The sequence below is a fragment of the Papio anubis genome, chromosome 4 (genome assembly GCF_008728515.1).
Source record: "Papio anubis isolate 15944 chromosome 4, Panubis1.0, whole genome shotgun sequence".
NCBI lineage: Eukaryota > Metazoa > Chordata > Mammalia > Primates > Cercopithecidae > Papio > Papio anubis.
Genome location: NC_044979.1, coordinates 81,083,340 through 81,099,623, shown reverse-complemented (window position 1 = coordinate 81,099,623; position 16,284 = coordinate 81,083,340). Strand labels below are relative to the sequence as shown.

Genomic DNA, 16,284 nt, shown 5'->3' with positions numbered 1-16,284 from the left:
ATTCTGTATGACACTGTAATGGTGGACACATGTCATTATCACAACTGTCAAAACCCACAGAATGTACCACACAAAAAATAAGTTCTAATGTAAACTACAAACTTTAGTTAATAATAATGTACCAATACTGGCTCATCAATTTTTAACAAATGTACCACATGAATGCAAGATGGTAACAGAGGAAACTGGGGAAGGAGGTAGGGATGAGGGGACATATGGGAAATCTGTAGTTTTAACTCCATTTTTCTAAAAACCTAAAGCTGCTTAAAAAGAAATAAAAAAAATTAAAAATACCACCAAAAGGCTATTTCAAAAAAAGCAAAGAGAAAAAAAAAAATCAAGAGAATATATTAGCAGCTAATACTACTATAATTACTACATTTCACACTATTATGCAGTTTCCCCCATATAAACTGTACACACATTCTCTTTCTCTCCAACGACTTCCTTGAATCCTGGAATGAATCCCAGAAAGGCCTTGGAAGTATGGTAGCATATGGTGGTAGCATTATACTTACTGGCTTCTTAAAGTTAGGTTTGACTATGTCATCTGAGGAATGTGGCCTGGAGTGGTATATATCAAATTCCAGGTATGATTTTAAAAGCCAGTGTGACATTTGTGGTATTTTCTGCTACTATGCCGTGGGCCACATATGTTGAAATAAAACCTCCATCAGCTTGGGTCCCCAAGTGACTATACTGAGCAGAGCTGTTCTGTCAACCTGTACTGATATGTTACATGAATGAGAAATCAACTTGTGTTAATCACCTAAAAATTTGGGATTCTTTTTGTTTGCTGCATAACCTAGCAAATCCTAATTAATACTTCTATCAAATCCTACTAGCCTTTATAATTCCATTGAAATGTCGTATTTTTTGCTAATCTCCTTTTGCTTGGTGCTGAAAGCAATCTTCCTTCTCTCAAAATCCCCACAGTACCTTACCTATACTTCCTAATGGCATTTAACACTTTAAATTTGGTATCATAATTAAATGCATACATGCTTTATCTATCCTAGTAGAACCTAAGTATTTTAAGGGCAAGATTTATGTCTCATCTTACTACATCTGAAGCACCTAGTGAAGTATGTGGCACACCTTCTGCATACTACACAGATTTTTATCCAATAAAAATGAGACTCCTATTGCTAATATATTGGTAGGTCCATCAAGAGAAAGAAAATATCTTGGTAAATAAAAGGTTTACTGTCTCTTAAATTTTATGTAAAGGCAAAAAAAAAAAAAAAAAACCCCACACAAAATAGGCATTTTCATTTGGATTAGTTTTATACTCTTAGACTATGCCAGTGTTCTTTATTCTGAAGGAGACAATTTATTTTCCTTTTAATTTAAAACTATGTCTATTCCAAAGAAATCTGCTATAATCAACAGGTACTATTAAATGTTAACAGAAATGCTGAGTGAACTAGATAAGAAAATAATCTGTTCTAACAAAGAATATGATTTTAAACTTGCTGAACAGGTATCTTCTTAACTCTCTTACTCTTGGTCTTTTTTGCATATCTGGGTCATGGCTGCCAGAAATTTATGTCCAAACATCATTTGTTACTTCAATAAATAGCCTTGGGCCTCTAAGGCAAAAAATAGAACCTGCACCATCTCTACTGCCATTTGGCAAAATAGAAGTTTAAAAAATAATTTCAATAACAACTAATAGAAAACAGGCTAGCAGTGGAGAACTACCAGGAACAATCTTAAATCTATCTTAGAAAAAAATGTGCAACATCCAGGTTCCTTGCTTTAAGAAAGTATGACAGAAATAGCCTCTGTTATAAGAGAGTTTGTAACCTAGCTGGTAAAAATAACCCAGATATAGAAAGATCAATAGCAGGACAAAAAATGTCTACCAAATGTCAAATGAACAGTCTAGCAAAAAAAGTGCAAAAGAAATTGAATCTAGGCCTAAGGAATGTAGGGAAACTAGAAAACTAGAATTTAAACTGGACATTTAATTAAGAAGAAAAAAAACCCCTGATGATATATGAGGCTTTTTGCAAAAGAGGAATGAGAAAGAAGGAGGGAGAGAGAAAGAGAGGGGGAGAGAGGAGGGAGAATGGGAGAGATGGAAGGAGAACGGGAGGGAGGCAGTGGAGGTGGGGAGAGAGAGAGAGAGACTGATTTATATCTAAAAAACTAGCATGAGACTAGATTATATATGGCCTTGAATGTCAGGGACAAAACCCTGATGTCTATCCTATAGTATAGACAATGGAAAGCTCCTTTCTTTTTTCTTGGATTTTCTGACCTGGAAATCTGAAAAGTGATCTTTCCAAAAGAGTGACTGGGAAAAAGTGTGTAGAACGGCTTAATGAGAACAGAAACAGGTACTGAAGAGAAAGGAGATGTTTGGAATAAAGAACAGAGGAAGCAGTGGCAGTTTTATTTTCTGAGACAGGAAATAGAATGAAGTAAAGACTTTTTTTGAGGCTGAGAGAAGATAAAAATATCACCCCCCTTTCCTCAGTGAAAGTAAGAGACAAGATCATCTTTAAAAAGTAAGTGTGCTGGGAATAAAACTGAAGACTTGATATATTTGTTAAAGATTTGAAATAATTGCTATAAGAAATCTGATAGGGAGCTCACAAAAGATAGTAATGATGCCTGGTTTAAATTAGAAGGCATGAATTTGTAGTGAACTCAAGTCTATAAATTTCATGTTATTTCTGGCCAAAAAAGAAACAGTTGAGATAAACCAACACAATGGATCTAGAGAAGTTGGGAAGTTACAATGGAGGACTCTAATGGTTTTAAAAAGTGCACATTAAAATGTCAAGTTACAACTTTAAAAAGGTGGAGGAGAGTAAGTGGTGGCCTAGAGGTCTTGAGAGGAGTTCAGGAACTGATATAAAGTGTCTGAAGAAGTGAAAGAAGTGATAATTATGAAAAAAAAATCATGATTTGAGTCATGGTGATAGGATATTTGATTTAGGACTTATGGGTGAATGAAATTTTCTCTCTCAAATCTCTCATAAATGGTCTAAAATATACATTTTTAAAGATATGCACTGATAAAATACTTCAGAAAATATTTTCTTCAAAGTCTCACACAAAATTTGGTATGGTAACTCATTAAAGGAGAAGTCTGAAGAATGAGGAAAGGTGAAACTGGAGAGTAAGGACTTCTTTAGAAGAGGTACTTTAAAGGAAGTCCCTCTCAGAAGAGGAATTTTCTAAAACTTATTCAAGAGGGTTTGTACCCTGGGAGTTTGGAGGACAAGGACTAGGTGATGATACATGCCTGTCTGTCTGTAGTAGCAAAGCAAAGATGCATGGCTGCAGTGGGAATGACTGTTCTTTCTGAGCTTGTTAAGGCAAGGGATTGTGAGTTTCCCCTGGGACAAAACGTGGGCCCATTAAAGAGCAAGACTCTAGAAAGGAATCTAGCCAAACAGGACAGCGTTGCTGGGATGGGGATGATGGCAATCAAAGAAGAGATAAAAGGAACCTAAGTTCTGAAAAGGAAGTCACAAGTAATGCACAGAAGGCATCTCTCATATCAAGGGACCTGTACATAGAAAAGCTCTAGCAATGAGTCCAAAAAAAAAAAAAGGAGGGGCAATAATCAAAATCTAGAATGCCCCACTTCCAAACTACAGGTTCCCAGTTTAAAGGAGGTCTCAGCTGGTTGAGAATTGAAGCTTCGACATTAAACTGGACTGGAGTTTGATACTTAAAAAAAAGACTATTAATACCTAAAGGTAACTGGAAAAGCTGTAAGATTTGTCTGAGGGTCACTGAGGGAAAAAGGAAGTTCTAACAGAGCATGTTTAAAGGCACTGGGATGGAAGGAATCGAGTTGATTTCTGTTTGTACCTTGTCTTGGAATCAAGAGCAAAATTTACTTAAATCAGAATAAAAATGGAAGATTAGTCTTTTAAAAATAGTTCACTTGAGAATCCTTAAGGCATTTAATATGAAGGAAAAATAAAACCAATTTTTTGTGTCTTTTTATACTGTTTAATTTTAAGAGTTTTTGTTTAATGATGTCAAATTCAGACTGTAGCTTTTTTTTTTTTTTTTTTTCATGTTGCTATTAGGAGGTTAAAAAAAACCAACTAACTGTATTTGACCCTATTAGGGACATTGCTATCTTAAGGAAGTTTTTTCTTGATAAAGGAACATAAACATACTTGACAAATATAGTGTCCTGTTTACAAATACTGCCTGGAAATGTGAAGGAGAATGGAAGGAGTAGACAGGAAGAGAAAAGTTAGGGATTTTGAAACAGTTAAATAACGAAGAAAGAAAGTTTATTTCACTGCAAAAATTAGATTCATATGTAGTAGATTTGAGAATACGAAAAAATAAAGATTAAGATTGTACTTAATACATAGTCTTTATGCTGTAAACAGGTTAAAGCTTCAACACTGTCACAAGGAAAGGTAAAAAGTACGTATCCTTTACAGCACTTAGCCTGCTTACAAAAGACTAAATAATGTATCCTAAAAATATGTACTTCATTCACACTCTGAAAATTGTTTTAAGGGGTAAAAATTAATAATTAAGCAAATGATTGGATACTAGGATAAATTTTAAATTGAGTCATTAAGTAATGATTTGCTGTTGGTTGTTGAAATTGCTGCATTAAAATAAAGAAATAATGCTGAAATACCTTATACTCATTACTTGCATTAAGCTACCAACACATCTGTGCTTTGGAAAAATGATTTACAAATAACTAATCATCTAAATTTTGAAATCTGATTTTAGAAACAGAATATAAAGAATACTATTGGTCTTTAAAAATTGAGAGAATGGTCCAGCCATCAAGAACACAAAAGTGAACATATTGCTGACAGAAGTACTTTGATACAGCTTGAACTTTTCAAAGTGATTCTTAAAAATGTTAACCTCTATAAGCATACTTTAAAGAGTTTTCAAATCAGTGAAGCACATAATCCATTGCAGCCATTATTGAAGGTACATTTAACAAAAAACCGACTTAACTTCAATGAAGGTATAACACTACAACATAAACCTTTAAGAAACCTTCAGAGAAAATATTAAAATAGGTTGTATCTTAGGTGACCAGAGATTAGATTTAATATATGAATATAGTCCAGAGGAAAAAAAGGGAACAATATATTAAACCTACAACAACTTGTAAAAGTCTGAAATCACAAAAAGAGATGGCAGAGCTAGGTCACAGGTGGAAATATAGTAGAATAAAAACAGTTACATCAGATCTTTATTTGTCAATGAGGCGGGAACCATTTCTAAACCTGTTATAGGTGAGGTAATAATTTTGTACTCCTGTTTAATAATCAAAAGAATTAACAAAAGAATTGTCAGCAAAAGAATTAATACAAATGAGTGTAAACTGAATTGTATTTACACTTAATACACTTACAAGGAAGTATTCTTTTTGAAAAAGAGTAACTTGTACCGCAAAAGAATGCTGATACTAGGATAAAAACATACAAAAACTGCCAGTGTGTACACAAAGTATAATAGCTGACACTACACAAATGAGAATATTCTTAAACTATCTTTGCAAAGGGACTGAGGGTGGCTGGCTATAGTTACTTTTCACAGTACAGGTTTTCAAACTTCACAACTCATGACAAACATTAAAAAGTAAGATTTGACTCAGCTAAAATACAGTGCTTAGTGTCTAATAAAAAAAATTCATCTTTAGATCCCTTTCCCTTACCTCTCTCCAAGTTCAATAGATTAGTTTCTGCTGGGTCCACATAAATCATCCATATTGTCAAATTGTACCTCCCCTAACACAGATCTTATTTAACAGAATTTCATAAAGAAAGGGCCCTGAGGAGTTCTGTCATCTTCCACATTCATCTTCCCACACCACACCATAGCACCATCTTTAATCAACTTATTTGTTTTAAAATCTCTTTGTGTTTTATTCCCCTATCCACTAGAAAGACAAAAGCAGATCCCACTTAATAATATTTTTCCCTTTCCGATTAGAAGTCATGTTTATTTATAGTAGAAAAATTATCTGAGTTTTACATGATGAAAATCTAAAATGGCTTTAGGACAAAATCTAATTTGAGAATCTCTTACAATAAGAAATAGAAAATACCTATTTTAAAATATAAAATCTAGTTTCTAAAACTCAGGCTCTAGAGTCAGGGAGATCTGGGCTGGAATCACTTATATCACTTATTAGCTGTGTAATCCTTAACTTCTCTCAATCTCATTTCTTTCTTTCATCTGCAGAAAGGAGCTAAAAAAAACAATAACCACCTTAAAGGTTGTGGTGAGGATTAAATAGAATTATACATTTTAAGTGCTTAGATAATGCCAGGCGCATAGTGATGCTCAATAAAAATGTTAACTTCCATTATTATTAGTATGATACTTTATTTTAAAAATGTTTATATTGTTTGATCAAGTCATTACATTGAAAGTATATTTGTATAAAAAATTGTACAATACTTAAAAATAGATTATTTAAGAGTATTTAACAACATGGTAAACTGCCATACAATTATATTTTTTAAAAGACAGTTATAGGCCGGGCGCGGTGGCTCAAGCCTGTAATCCCAGCACTTTGGGAGGCCGAGACGGGCGGATCACGAGGTCAGGAGATCGAGACCATCCTGGCTAACACGGTGAAACCCCGTCTCTACTAAAATATACAAAAAAAAAACTAGCCGGGCGCGGTGGCGGGCGCCTGTAGTCCCAGCTACTCGGGAGGCTGAGGCAGGAGAATGGCGTGAACCCGGGAGGCGGAGCTTGCAGTGAGCTGAGATCCGGCCACTGCACTCCAGCCTGGGCGGCAGAGCGAGACTCCGTCTCAAAAAAAAAAAAAAAAAAGACAGTTATATAACAGAAAGTATGATATAACTAATTTTTTTAGAGTAGGTTGTAGTAGGACATACTACCAAAACATGAGCAGAAATGTAGTATCTTTAGGTGCTAAATTACAGATAATTTAAAACACTTTTCTTCTTTATGTTTAAAATTTTTTTCCAACATTCAGCAATGACCAGTTACTACCTTTATAATATTTTTAAAACCCCAAAGTGTATTTTTTTTCCTTATACCAACTTTCTTCAGAAAAGTGGAGTTAGAAAAAAGGAAAAAGGAGAAAAACAGTGAGAGGCATGTATTTTTTTAAAGCAATATTTTATATAAAGGATATAAATTTATTATATTAAACAAAATTCCTACTTTGAATTATTACTTTCCAGATTTTTTTTTTTTTTTTTTTTTTTTTTTTTTTTTTAGATGGAGTCTCACTCTGTCACCCAGGGTAGAGTGTAGTGGCGTGATCTCGACTCACTGAAACTTCTGCCTCCTGGGTTCAAGTGATTCACTCAGGCTGGAGTATAGTGGTGTGATCTCTGCTCACTGCAACCTCTGCCTCCTGGGTTCAAGTGATTCTCCTGTCTCAGTCTCCTGAGTAGGTGGGACTAAAGGTACACGCCACCACACCCAGCTAGTTTTTGTATTTTTAGTAGAGATGGGTTTCACTATATTGACTAGGCTGGTCTCAAACTCCTGACCTCATGATCTGCCTGTTTTGGCCTCTCAAAGCATTGGGATTACAGGCGTAAGCCACTGCGGCTAGCCAACTTTCCAGCTTTAAAGTTAATCAACACTCAAGAGTCCAACACTTTAATTATAGCATATTTAATAATATCTTCAGAATAATATTTAGTTTGAAGATCAAATTAATATACATTAGCCTACTTAAGTAAATGTCATTTAAACTACTTAGTAAAAGGAGACTATTACAGGAAACGGCCAATTAAACCTTATATGTAAATTTATTGCTATACTGTCTTAATTATTAGACAAAAGGATATTTTAAAAGGCAAAAAGTCTCTCTTGAGGGACATTAACTCACTGAAAGTAGATGGATCACTTACATCCCAAATCCCAAGATTTCCTGTTGCAAAATGGGTGCAGTATTGAGCTCTGGGTATAGATGCTATCAACTGCAGTGAGAAAAAAAGACTGTGAAACCAACCTAGAGAAGCCTATGAAGAAAACCAAAGAAATGGTCCACTAAGAAAAGGGGAAAGCAGGAGGGAAGAAGTTCACTGAAGGCAAGAAATAAGTTGGAAATTACCAACAAGGCAGATGAAACATGACACAGAATAAAAGAGGAAGATTCTTGATTTTGACAAACTGAACTTACAGCTCAGAGAAGTTCCTGGACATGCAGCTGGGCAATTTCAGAACTTGGAAAAGAGAAAGGGAATATGTTTTATTGGTGACCAAGAAAGCACTACTGAAGCTACTACTAATTTAATATACAGCAGAACTGGACTAAGCTGGAACTATATGGCAGTGGGAGGACAATGTGGGCCATACTCTTACAATTTGCCTTATTTGTTAATGCCATTTTGCCAACAAAAAACGTGTTAACAACAGCATACCTGATATTCCCAGAAAAAGATAATTCAATTGTTAAAGTAACATGAAGGGAAACAAATAAAGAAACATATGCTATGATTAAGGAAGTATATCATTAATGGTTCCCTCTACTGGGAATCAGGACAGCAGGGGATAGAAAGGGAAAGAATTGTAAAGCATAAAGATAGGGTTCTGAAGAATTTATATGTATGAATCACTACCCTTTGCCACACACACACACACACACACACACACACACACACATATATATAAAGTACAATCAGTAATCTCCCCTTAACTGTGGTTTTGCTTTCCCAGGCTTCAGTTACCCATGGTAAACTGTGATCTGGAAATATTAAATATTAAATAAAAAAATTCCAGAAATACCATGGAATACTATGCAGCCATAAAAAAGAATGAGTTCATGTCCTTTGCAGGGACATGGATGAAGCTGGAAGCCATCATTCTCAGCAAACAAACACAGAAACAGAAAACCAAACGCCCCATGTTCTCACTCATAAGTGAGAGTGGAATAATGAGAACATGTGGGCACATCGAGAGAAGCAACACACACCGAGGCCTGTCGGGGGGTGGGGGAAGGGGAGGGGGAGCATTAGGACAAATACCTAATGCATGCAGGGTTTAAAACCCCTGACGGGTTGACAGGTGCAGCAAACCACCATGGCACATGTATACCTATCGAACAAACCTGCACGTTCTGCACATATATCCTAGAAGTTATAGGAAAAAAAAAATTCCAGAAATAAATAGTTTTTAAGTTTTAAATTGCATACCATTCTGAATAGCATGATGAAATCTCATGTTGTCTCACTCGTTCCCACTTGGGACATGAATCATCCCTTTGCCCAGAGTATGTCCACACTGTATGTGCTACCTGTTGGTTAGTCACTTGGATGTCTCAGTGACTAGATCAACCATCATAGTATTGCAGGGTTTCTGTTCAAGTAACCCTTATTTTACTTAATAACCCTTATTTTACTTAACCTCGAAGTGCAAGAGTAGTGATGCTAACAATTTTGATATGCCAAAGAGAAGCCATAAGATGTTTCTTCTCACTGAAAAGACATGTCCAGGAAAAAACAACTGGTTTAAGGCATCTTCTAGGGGTCTTGGAACATAGCCCCTGCAATTAAATAGGGGAAGGGGGACTACTGTACTGAGAGTCTACATTTCTAAAAGAAAAGAATTAGTAGCATCGGAGAATTAGTACATATTTCCTTACTTAAGAGTAAGGTTTTCTTTTGCATAAATGCTGTAAGGCGCACTGATGGCACATAATCATGCTCTGAAATTCTAAATGTGTTTAAACAATATGCTCTAAAAGTTAAAAACCTTAACTTCCAGGCTCCACAAGGAATGTGAAAGTGCTAGCTCAGATTTTCCAACATATCTATTCTTAAAAGGATCCACATGTATATAAGAAAAAGGGTGTGTTGCTGGTATTTACCTGTTAAAAAGTCATTCGTTAGGGTTGATGAAACTTTTGTTATCAGAAACTGCATACACCTTGACAAAGTGGACTTATAAACTGTCTTACAACTGTCTTCAGCGGTTTGTTACATTTACATTTTATTTTATTTACTTTGTATTTTCATTTCAGTTTCAAGTTTACAGTTTTAATGACCTTGACAAAGAAAAAAATATGCCTTTATAGTCTAAGAAAAATTTCTTGGATATTTCTTCACTTGTTACTAAAACACGTCTTCAGTTAAAAGCAATTTTCCGTATGAGTTAGGTCTTTTCCTATTATTCATACCAGGCAGAGTCAGTGGCTTAAATATGGCTTAAACAAAACAAATCTTTTGCTTCTAAATATCATTCTCTCTACTTATAAAATAAATATATTACTGCATGATTTTCTGCATAATTCACAGAGGACCACAATTCTATATTTAAAGTGAAATATGAATTACCATCAATATTAAAAGTACTAACTATAGTATATTTAGAAAATCTGATAGGATAGCATATACTTTAAAAAATTTAGAAAGTCATAAATGCCATAGTTTAAAAACACATTAATTATAAAGGTAGCTTTCATTGCCTCTTAACTCTACCAAGAAATTTATAACAAATGGACTTTTTTCTGCATGAAAAAGTTAGACATGACCTTCCTCTGTTTAGTGTGAAACTCTGAGACAGGAAAAATTTTTATTTGATGTGTGTGAAGGCAGAAAATGAAACAGAAAATTACTCTTCAGGTTACTTTTAAAAACATTTCTTAACATTTGAAAATCAGAATATTATCACTAATTTTGAACTTTTCTCTCTGTGCCTAAAATGCTTACCTACTCAGTCACTTACTGCGCACCTCTACACTTCCCAGTATTGCCATTCAACCTTCCACAAATGATCAACCTAAAGCTCAAGTGAAACAACTTGCTGAAGTTCACAAGTACTATAAACAGTTAAGACTTCAACCCAGTTTGTTTCTTTTCAAAGCTCACAAAAATGCTTTCATCTATACCACATTGCATACTTAACTTTCTATATAATTTAAATTACTCTATCTTCCTACTATACAATGCATCCGATTATAAGAACTCCACCAATTTAATGGCAATTTTTTGGGAAAAATAACTATTATCACTTAAAGATAAAAACTGCTTATAGATACACAATCTAATTTCAGAAACATCAAAAAATGAATATATTAAAAGGCGAGTAACATGGCATGATGTACTTTATGTTTCTAACCTCTATCTACAACTTCTTATCACACCTAGGAAAGATTCCATCAGAAAATCAAAAGAAGAATGCTTAACTCTATTTGCTTTCAAAGAACTCAATTCCATTAACTATCAGAGTTCATTCTTTGAATTTTCTTGGCTTAGATTTGAAGGTTGTCTTGAAGAAGTCTCTTAGTCATAAGCAAAAGAGCACTTCTTAAACCACAATATAATTTTACAAAGTTATGAACTAATGAACTAATTAAAATGTTTAATAAATTAGAGGAACCAAATTCCTCTCACTATATCTACACCTACAATGCATGCAATCTCACTTTGTTTTCTTGAAGCCAGGATTTAAGCCTTTTGTATTATTTAGGTGATTCTTTCACAATTGTGAGAATAGACTAGTTTAATTCCACAAGGACTATCTTTTCACAATGAACCTGTTTCTCACACTCACACTACAAATAAAAACTGCAATAAAAATTTACATAATTAATATATTCCACACCACTTCTGAATTTTATAACAGTAAGATCTATGATATATTGGTTGATTATATAACCCAATTTTAATATTTCAAACGCTGGGTTAACAAGGTAAAAATACTTTTATTAACTTTTGTAAAGCCGTAATAAAATGTCCTTTATCTTAACTCTCAGCATTTTAGTGGCTGAAATAACAAAATAACAAAAAATAAAAACACACACAAAAAATTTTAAACTAAAGGACAGTATGAGGTTTGTGACTTTTAAAAGACATTTATATGTATGGCACCTACTGTACTTTGATTAATTATCTCAGTTATGATTTAGTTTCTCATCACATACGGTATTCCACAGCATGCTATGTAAATGTACCAGGCCACATGCCACTTAGAAAATGGCTTAGTTTTTCAAGTTTGTAGTAAGCATAATTTAGAAAGTGGCTTAGTTTTTCAATTTTGTAAATTATTAATATAGAGAAAGATGGTCTATTTTTAGAAGTTCTAATCATTTTCCTTTCTCTGTGAATTTGATATTTAAATATATCAAAATATGTGTATCATAAACACTGACAAACTTATCTTAAGAAATCATATTTTCAAAATGATTCTTCAGGAATAATTTACTGAAGTATATACATTTAATATATATTATATGATTTCCATGAAAATGATCTTAGGTTGTAGAACTAAACAGATCAATACTGATTCCAATTCTATTAATACTATTAACAATGACTAGTAAACAATCTATGTTTTACTGAAAATGATTACTTGATAAAAACATTGTCTAGAAATAGGTTTCAGAAAACACATCTAGGACAGTCAAGTATTAATAAAACCACCTACTTGACTAGGCAGTAATGATGACTAATAAGCTCAATTTGGGACATAAATGTTCAGTATGAACAATACAACACTGTACTTTTTTTTTTTAAAGCAAAGTACCAACCATAATTAGTGGGATTATTAAGCAAATCATTATTAATAGTCTTAAACTACAGCACTCAATTAGAAACTAAGAGATTAAAAGACATTTATACAAACAATTTCGCTTGCCAAGGAACATGCTAGAAGCAATTAGCAATTGCCTGAACTTAGTTGAGGACCTTGTTCTACAGTACAGGATCAACTGGAAATCTGTGGGCTTTATCCCACCCACCAGGAAAGAGGAAATCTAAAGTTTAATACAAAACTAAAACCATCCTTGAGGAAAACCACATACCACAGTTTTAATTCTCTGACTTTTAGTAAGTCTACAAAACACCACAGATTTGTTTTATTTAATTCTAATATAGGACACAATACAGACAACCTTTTTTCCAGACTTTTTACATATCTGTATTAGTAAAAAGGCAAACCAAAACTCAGTAAAGCTCCATGAAGTACATTTTTGTAAGCTTTTGTAAGCTTGTCACACAAACGCTAGAAGAGTACTGAATTTAGACCGCTAAGTGGTATACATCTTACCTCAAAATGACTTCTCTGTCAGCTATGTAAAATCCAGAAACTTAAAATTCAATCTAATGTCAGATAAAATCCCAGAGGTCAAATGAATAGTTAAAATATTAAAAAGTCCCTTTTTTATGGGTCAGTTATATGCTTCAAATTTTAAAGAACTTTAAAGGATAATTCATTTTAATTTTATATTTTTCATAAATCTCCTCAATGCATAAAATTCAGACATTCAATTTCCAATATTACCAAGTTCAATTAAATGTGCTTGTTTAATGTATTGTGGCAAGATACTCCTGAAGAGATTGTTCCGTTCTTAAAGAGACACAATTCTCAATGACTGTTTTACTTGAAAATATATATTTATAGATGTTGTTTTGACATAGTTATAGAATTTATTTCAATGCAGAAAAGATAAAAAATAAAACCAAAATTAAAAATGTCATATGTCGTCTACTTAAAGATTTTTAATACAAATGATTATTGAGAAGTATCACTTGCCTTAGCTAGTCTGTCACGCATTTGTAGTTCTAGAAAATCTTCCATAAGGACTTGGATGAAATTTCTATGCATATGAATTCACAAATTATTAGTACTCAAAAAATGTAGCATACTAGAAAGATCAAATAAGAGTGAACCAAATAGAAGTCTCCAAGCTAAGACAGCTCATCTTGTAGCAGTCAGATAATGACCTGTCATGTATACTCCATGGCTTCTCACAAAACATAGCTTAAACAAAGATGAAAAGCTACAATAATAACTGACATAATCACGATAAAGTACATGATGGATATTTAAATCCTCAGTGGCATCTGTGAATACATGTGACCTGGAGGAAGCACTTTTAAAAGAAATATTTATACCTGTTCATTTAATCATGTTAAGACAAGTATCTTCATTTTAAGTGTTTCAGCAGATACAAGCTGTTGAGATCTTTATCAAGAATATCCTGGAAAAGACTGAAGCATATACTATGTTCAATTTTTAAAATTACAATCCTAAGTCTACTTTATATCTTATATGGCAATATACAATATAACATTAAAATGTCAATTTGTTGACATTTGACTGGGTTATACACATTGTATATTTGTTTTAAAATTCCAAAAAGTTAAATTTTAGCTTCAAAACTTTGGAAAAATTGAAGTTTTTAAAAACTAGGTATAACAGTAGTTCTTATTCCTAACTGCTCATAAAATCACCTGTGGAACTTGTACAAAATACAAACATCAGTCCTCATCCATTCTCTCTCCTCTTCCTGAACAATTCAGTTTAAAAGTTATCAGATGATAAACAAAATAGGTATCCATGCGGGTAGGAGTAGAGGGTGACACGAGATTGGTTTCATATCAGGAGAGTAATGATATAAGAGTATATATTAAGGAAAATGGGAGCCAGTTTTCTGTCAGAGAGTTATTTACAAAGATGAAAAGGAAGAAAATTAGTTTTCAATGTCTATGAAAACAAAATACAGAAGTGTGGCTGTGTATGAATACATATACCTACATCTAGTCCTCTGCTTTTTCTACTGAGAAGAACCAGGAAGAGCAATATCCCCGTAACAATGACCACATCAGATCTTGGTTTCGAAATATCATTTTCCACTAAAAGGAACCTGGGCTCCGTGGAGAAACAGCTGATTCCAGGAATGGAGATAGAGACAGTGTAAGCTGAGCCTGGAAGACTATCAGCAAGAAAGTACTTGAAGATTGGTAGACTCATGTCAAAAAGATATAGAAGGCAGCTTGAAGCGGCTTTCATTAGCCGAATTTGTAGTAATTTGAAAATAAAAATAAATAATAACATTCAATATAACCCCACTGAATAAAACAGAAAATGAAGGTTTGATGAGGAATAAGATATTCTTACATAGTCTCAAGGTTCTTCCCCAGAAATCACTAATTAATTAGGAAACTGGCAGACAACTCCTACTCCTAAGATATAACATAATTATCTATAATTCAAATCAAAATTTTGTGTAGAATGCACACAACATCACATCTGTGGTATTCTTATCAAAGATGCATAATGAATATAAACCACAAGAAAATATTTGAAAAATACACAGTGAAATACATTCTACAAAATAACTACTCTATAATTTTCAAAAGTCACAAGCTAATGAAAGTTAAGGAAAGACTAAGGAACTGTACAGATTCAAGGCAAAAGAAATATGAAAACTAAATGTAACCTGTGATTCTATACCGAATCCTTTTGCCATAAATGACCTTACTGGGATTAATAGCCAAATCTGAATGAAATCTGAGGATCAGAGAGTAATAATATATCAACGTTAATTTCCTAATCTGGCTGATTTTATTTCGGATATGAAGAAGAATGAAAAAACACTGACATATTTCAAGCAGAGGTATGATAAATACATTTTCCGAAAGCTATTTTTGATGATGCATATCAATAGTAAAAACATTTGAAGTATGCACCTCAACATAAATATATATGTGTGAAGTTTTATGTGCCTGTTCTATAGGACTAGCATATTTAAATCATGAAAATACACTCAGACATGAAAATTAAGATAGATGTTATATAGAATTAAGCTAATTTAATGAGTCATTTTGTATATCTACTGTGGTGCAAACACTTCATTTAGAAGCCTCTAGTAAGCAGAATGGATAAAAAGGTTGGGTAAGTCTGGCATACCTATTTAGATAGCTTCTAAAACAGGAAGAACCATAATAGAATGAGAAGAAGTGAAGCACCAAATCAAGACAGTAGTAGTGGAAAAAAGGAGCAAAGAGCAGACTGGAGAAATATTTAAAGAAGAAAACTTTCACAGGACTCAGGAAGTGATTTGCTACCTGAGATAAGGATGGGGAAGGTTTGAAGATTATTCCAGATATGTGACTTGGGTAAATGGATGGAAGAAGAAATCAAGGAAAAATAAGAGAAAAGTTGAGGTTAAGAAAGAAGAAAATACATTTCTTTTCCAGACATGTAGCATTTATTAACAATAGGATTTTCACAACACAGTAACGAGCAAGGAAAAAAAGCCCTAATGCAGGCTGACAGGTAGCAATGAACTAGCTCCACTGAATATAAGCATAGTGCACTGTTTGGGTGGCTGCTGTCTTAGTCAATGGCTTTGAAGCATAGCCTATTGGAGAAGGTACGTTTTGTGTAAGAGTGTGTGTGTCTCCGTGTATTTGTATGTGTGTATATTTGTGCCTCCATGTAGGTACATACATGTGGATGTTTATATCCATGTAACTGGCTATTTTTTATGAAACTCAAAATGACTACTTAGGTTTATGAAGAGTTGATGAGACAGAGAAAGTCTTA

The 16,284-nt window shown here is 33.5% G+C and overlaps 1 protein-coding gene across 7 annotated transcripts in view; it reads right to left on the bottom strand.

The window, feature by feature from the left end:
• PHF14 (PHD finger protein 14) overlaps positions 1-16,284 on the bottom strand; it is a 214,539-nt gene that overhangs the window by 54,182 nt on the left and 144,073 nt on the right. Inside the window, exon 19 of one of the 7 annotated variants that reach the window (XM_017956923.3) lies at positions 11,387-13,943. The exons of the other annotated variants lie outside the window; for them this stretch is intronic. Within the exon in view, the coding sequence (XP_017812412.1) occupies positions 13,923-13,943 (21 nt within the window). The 3' untranslated portion in view covers positions 11,387-13,922. Of the gene's footprint in view, positions 1-11,386; positions 13,944-16,284 lie in introns of those variants that run through there. 7 annotated transcript variants of the gene reach the window in all.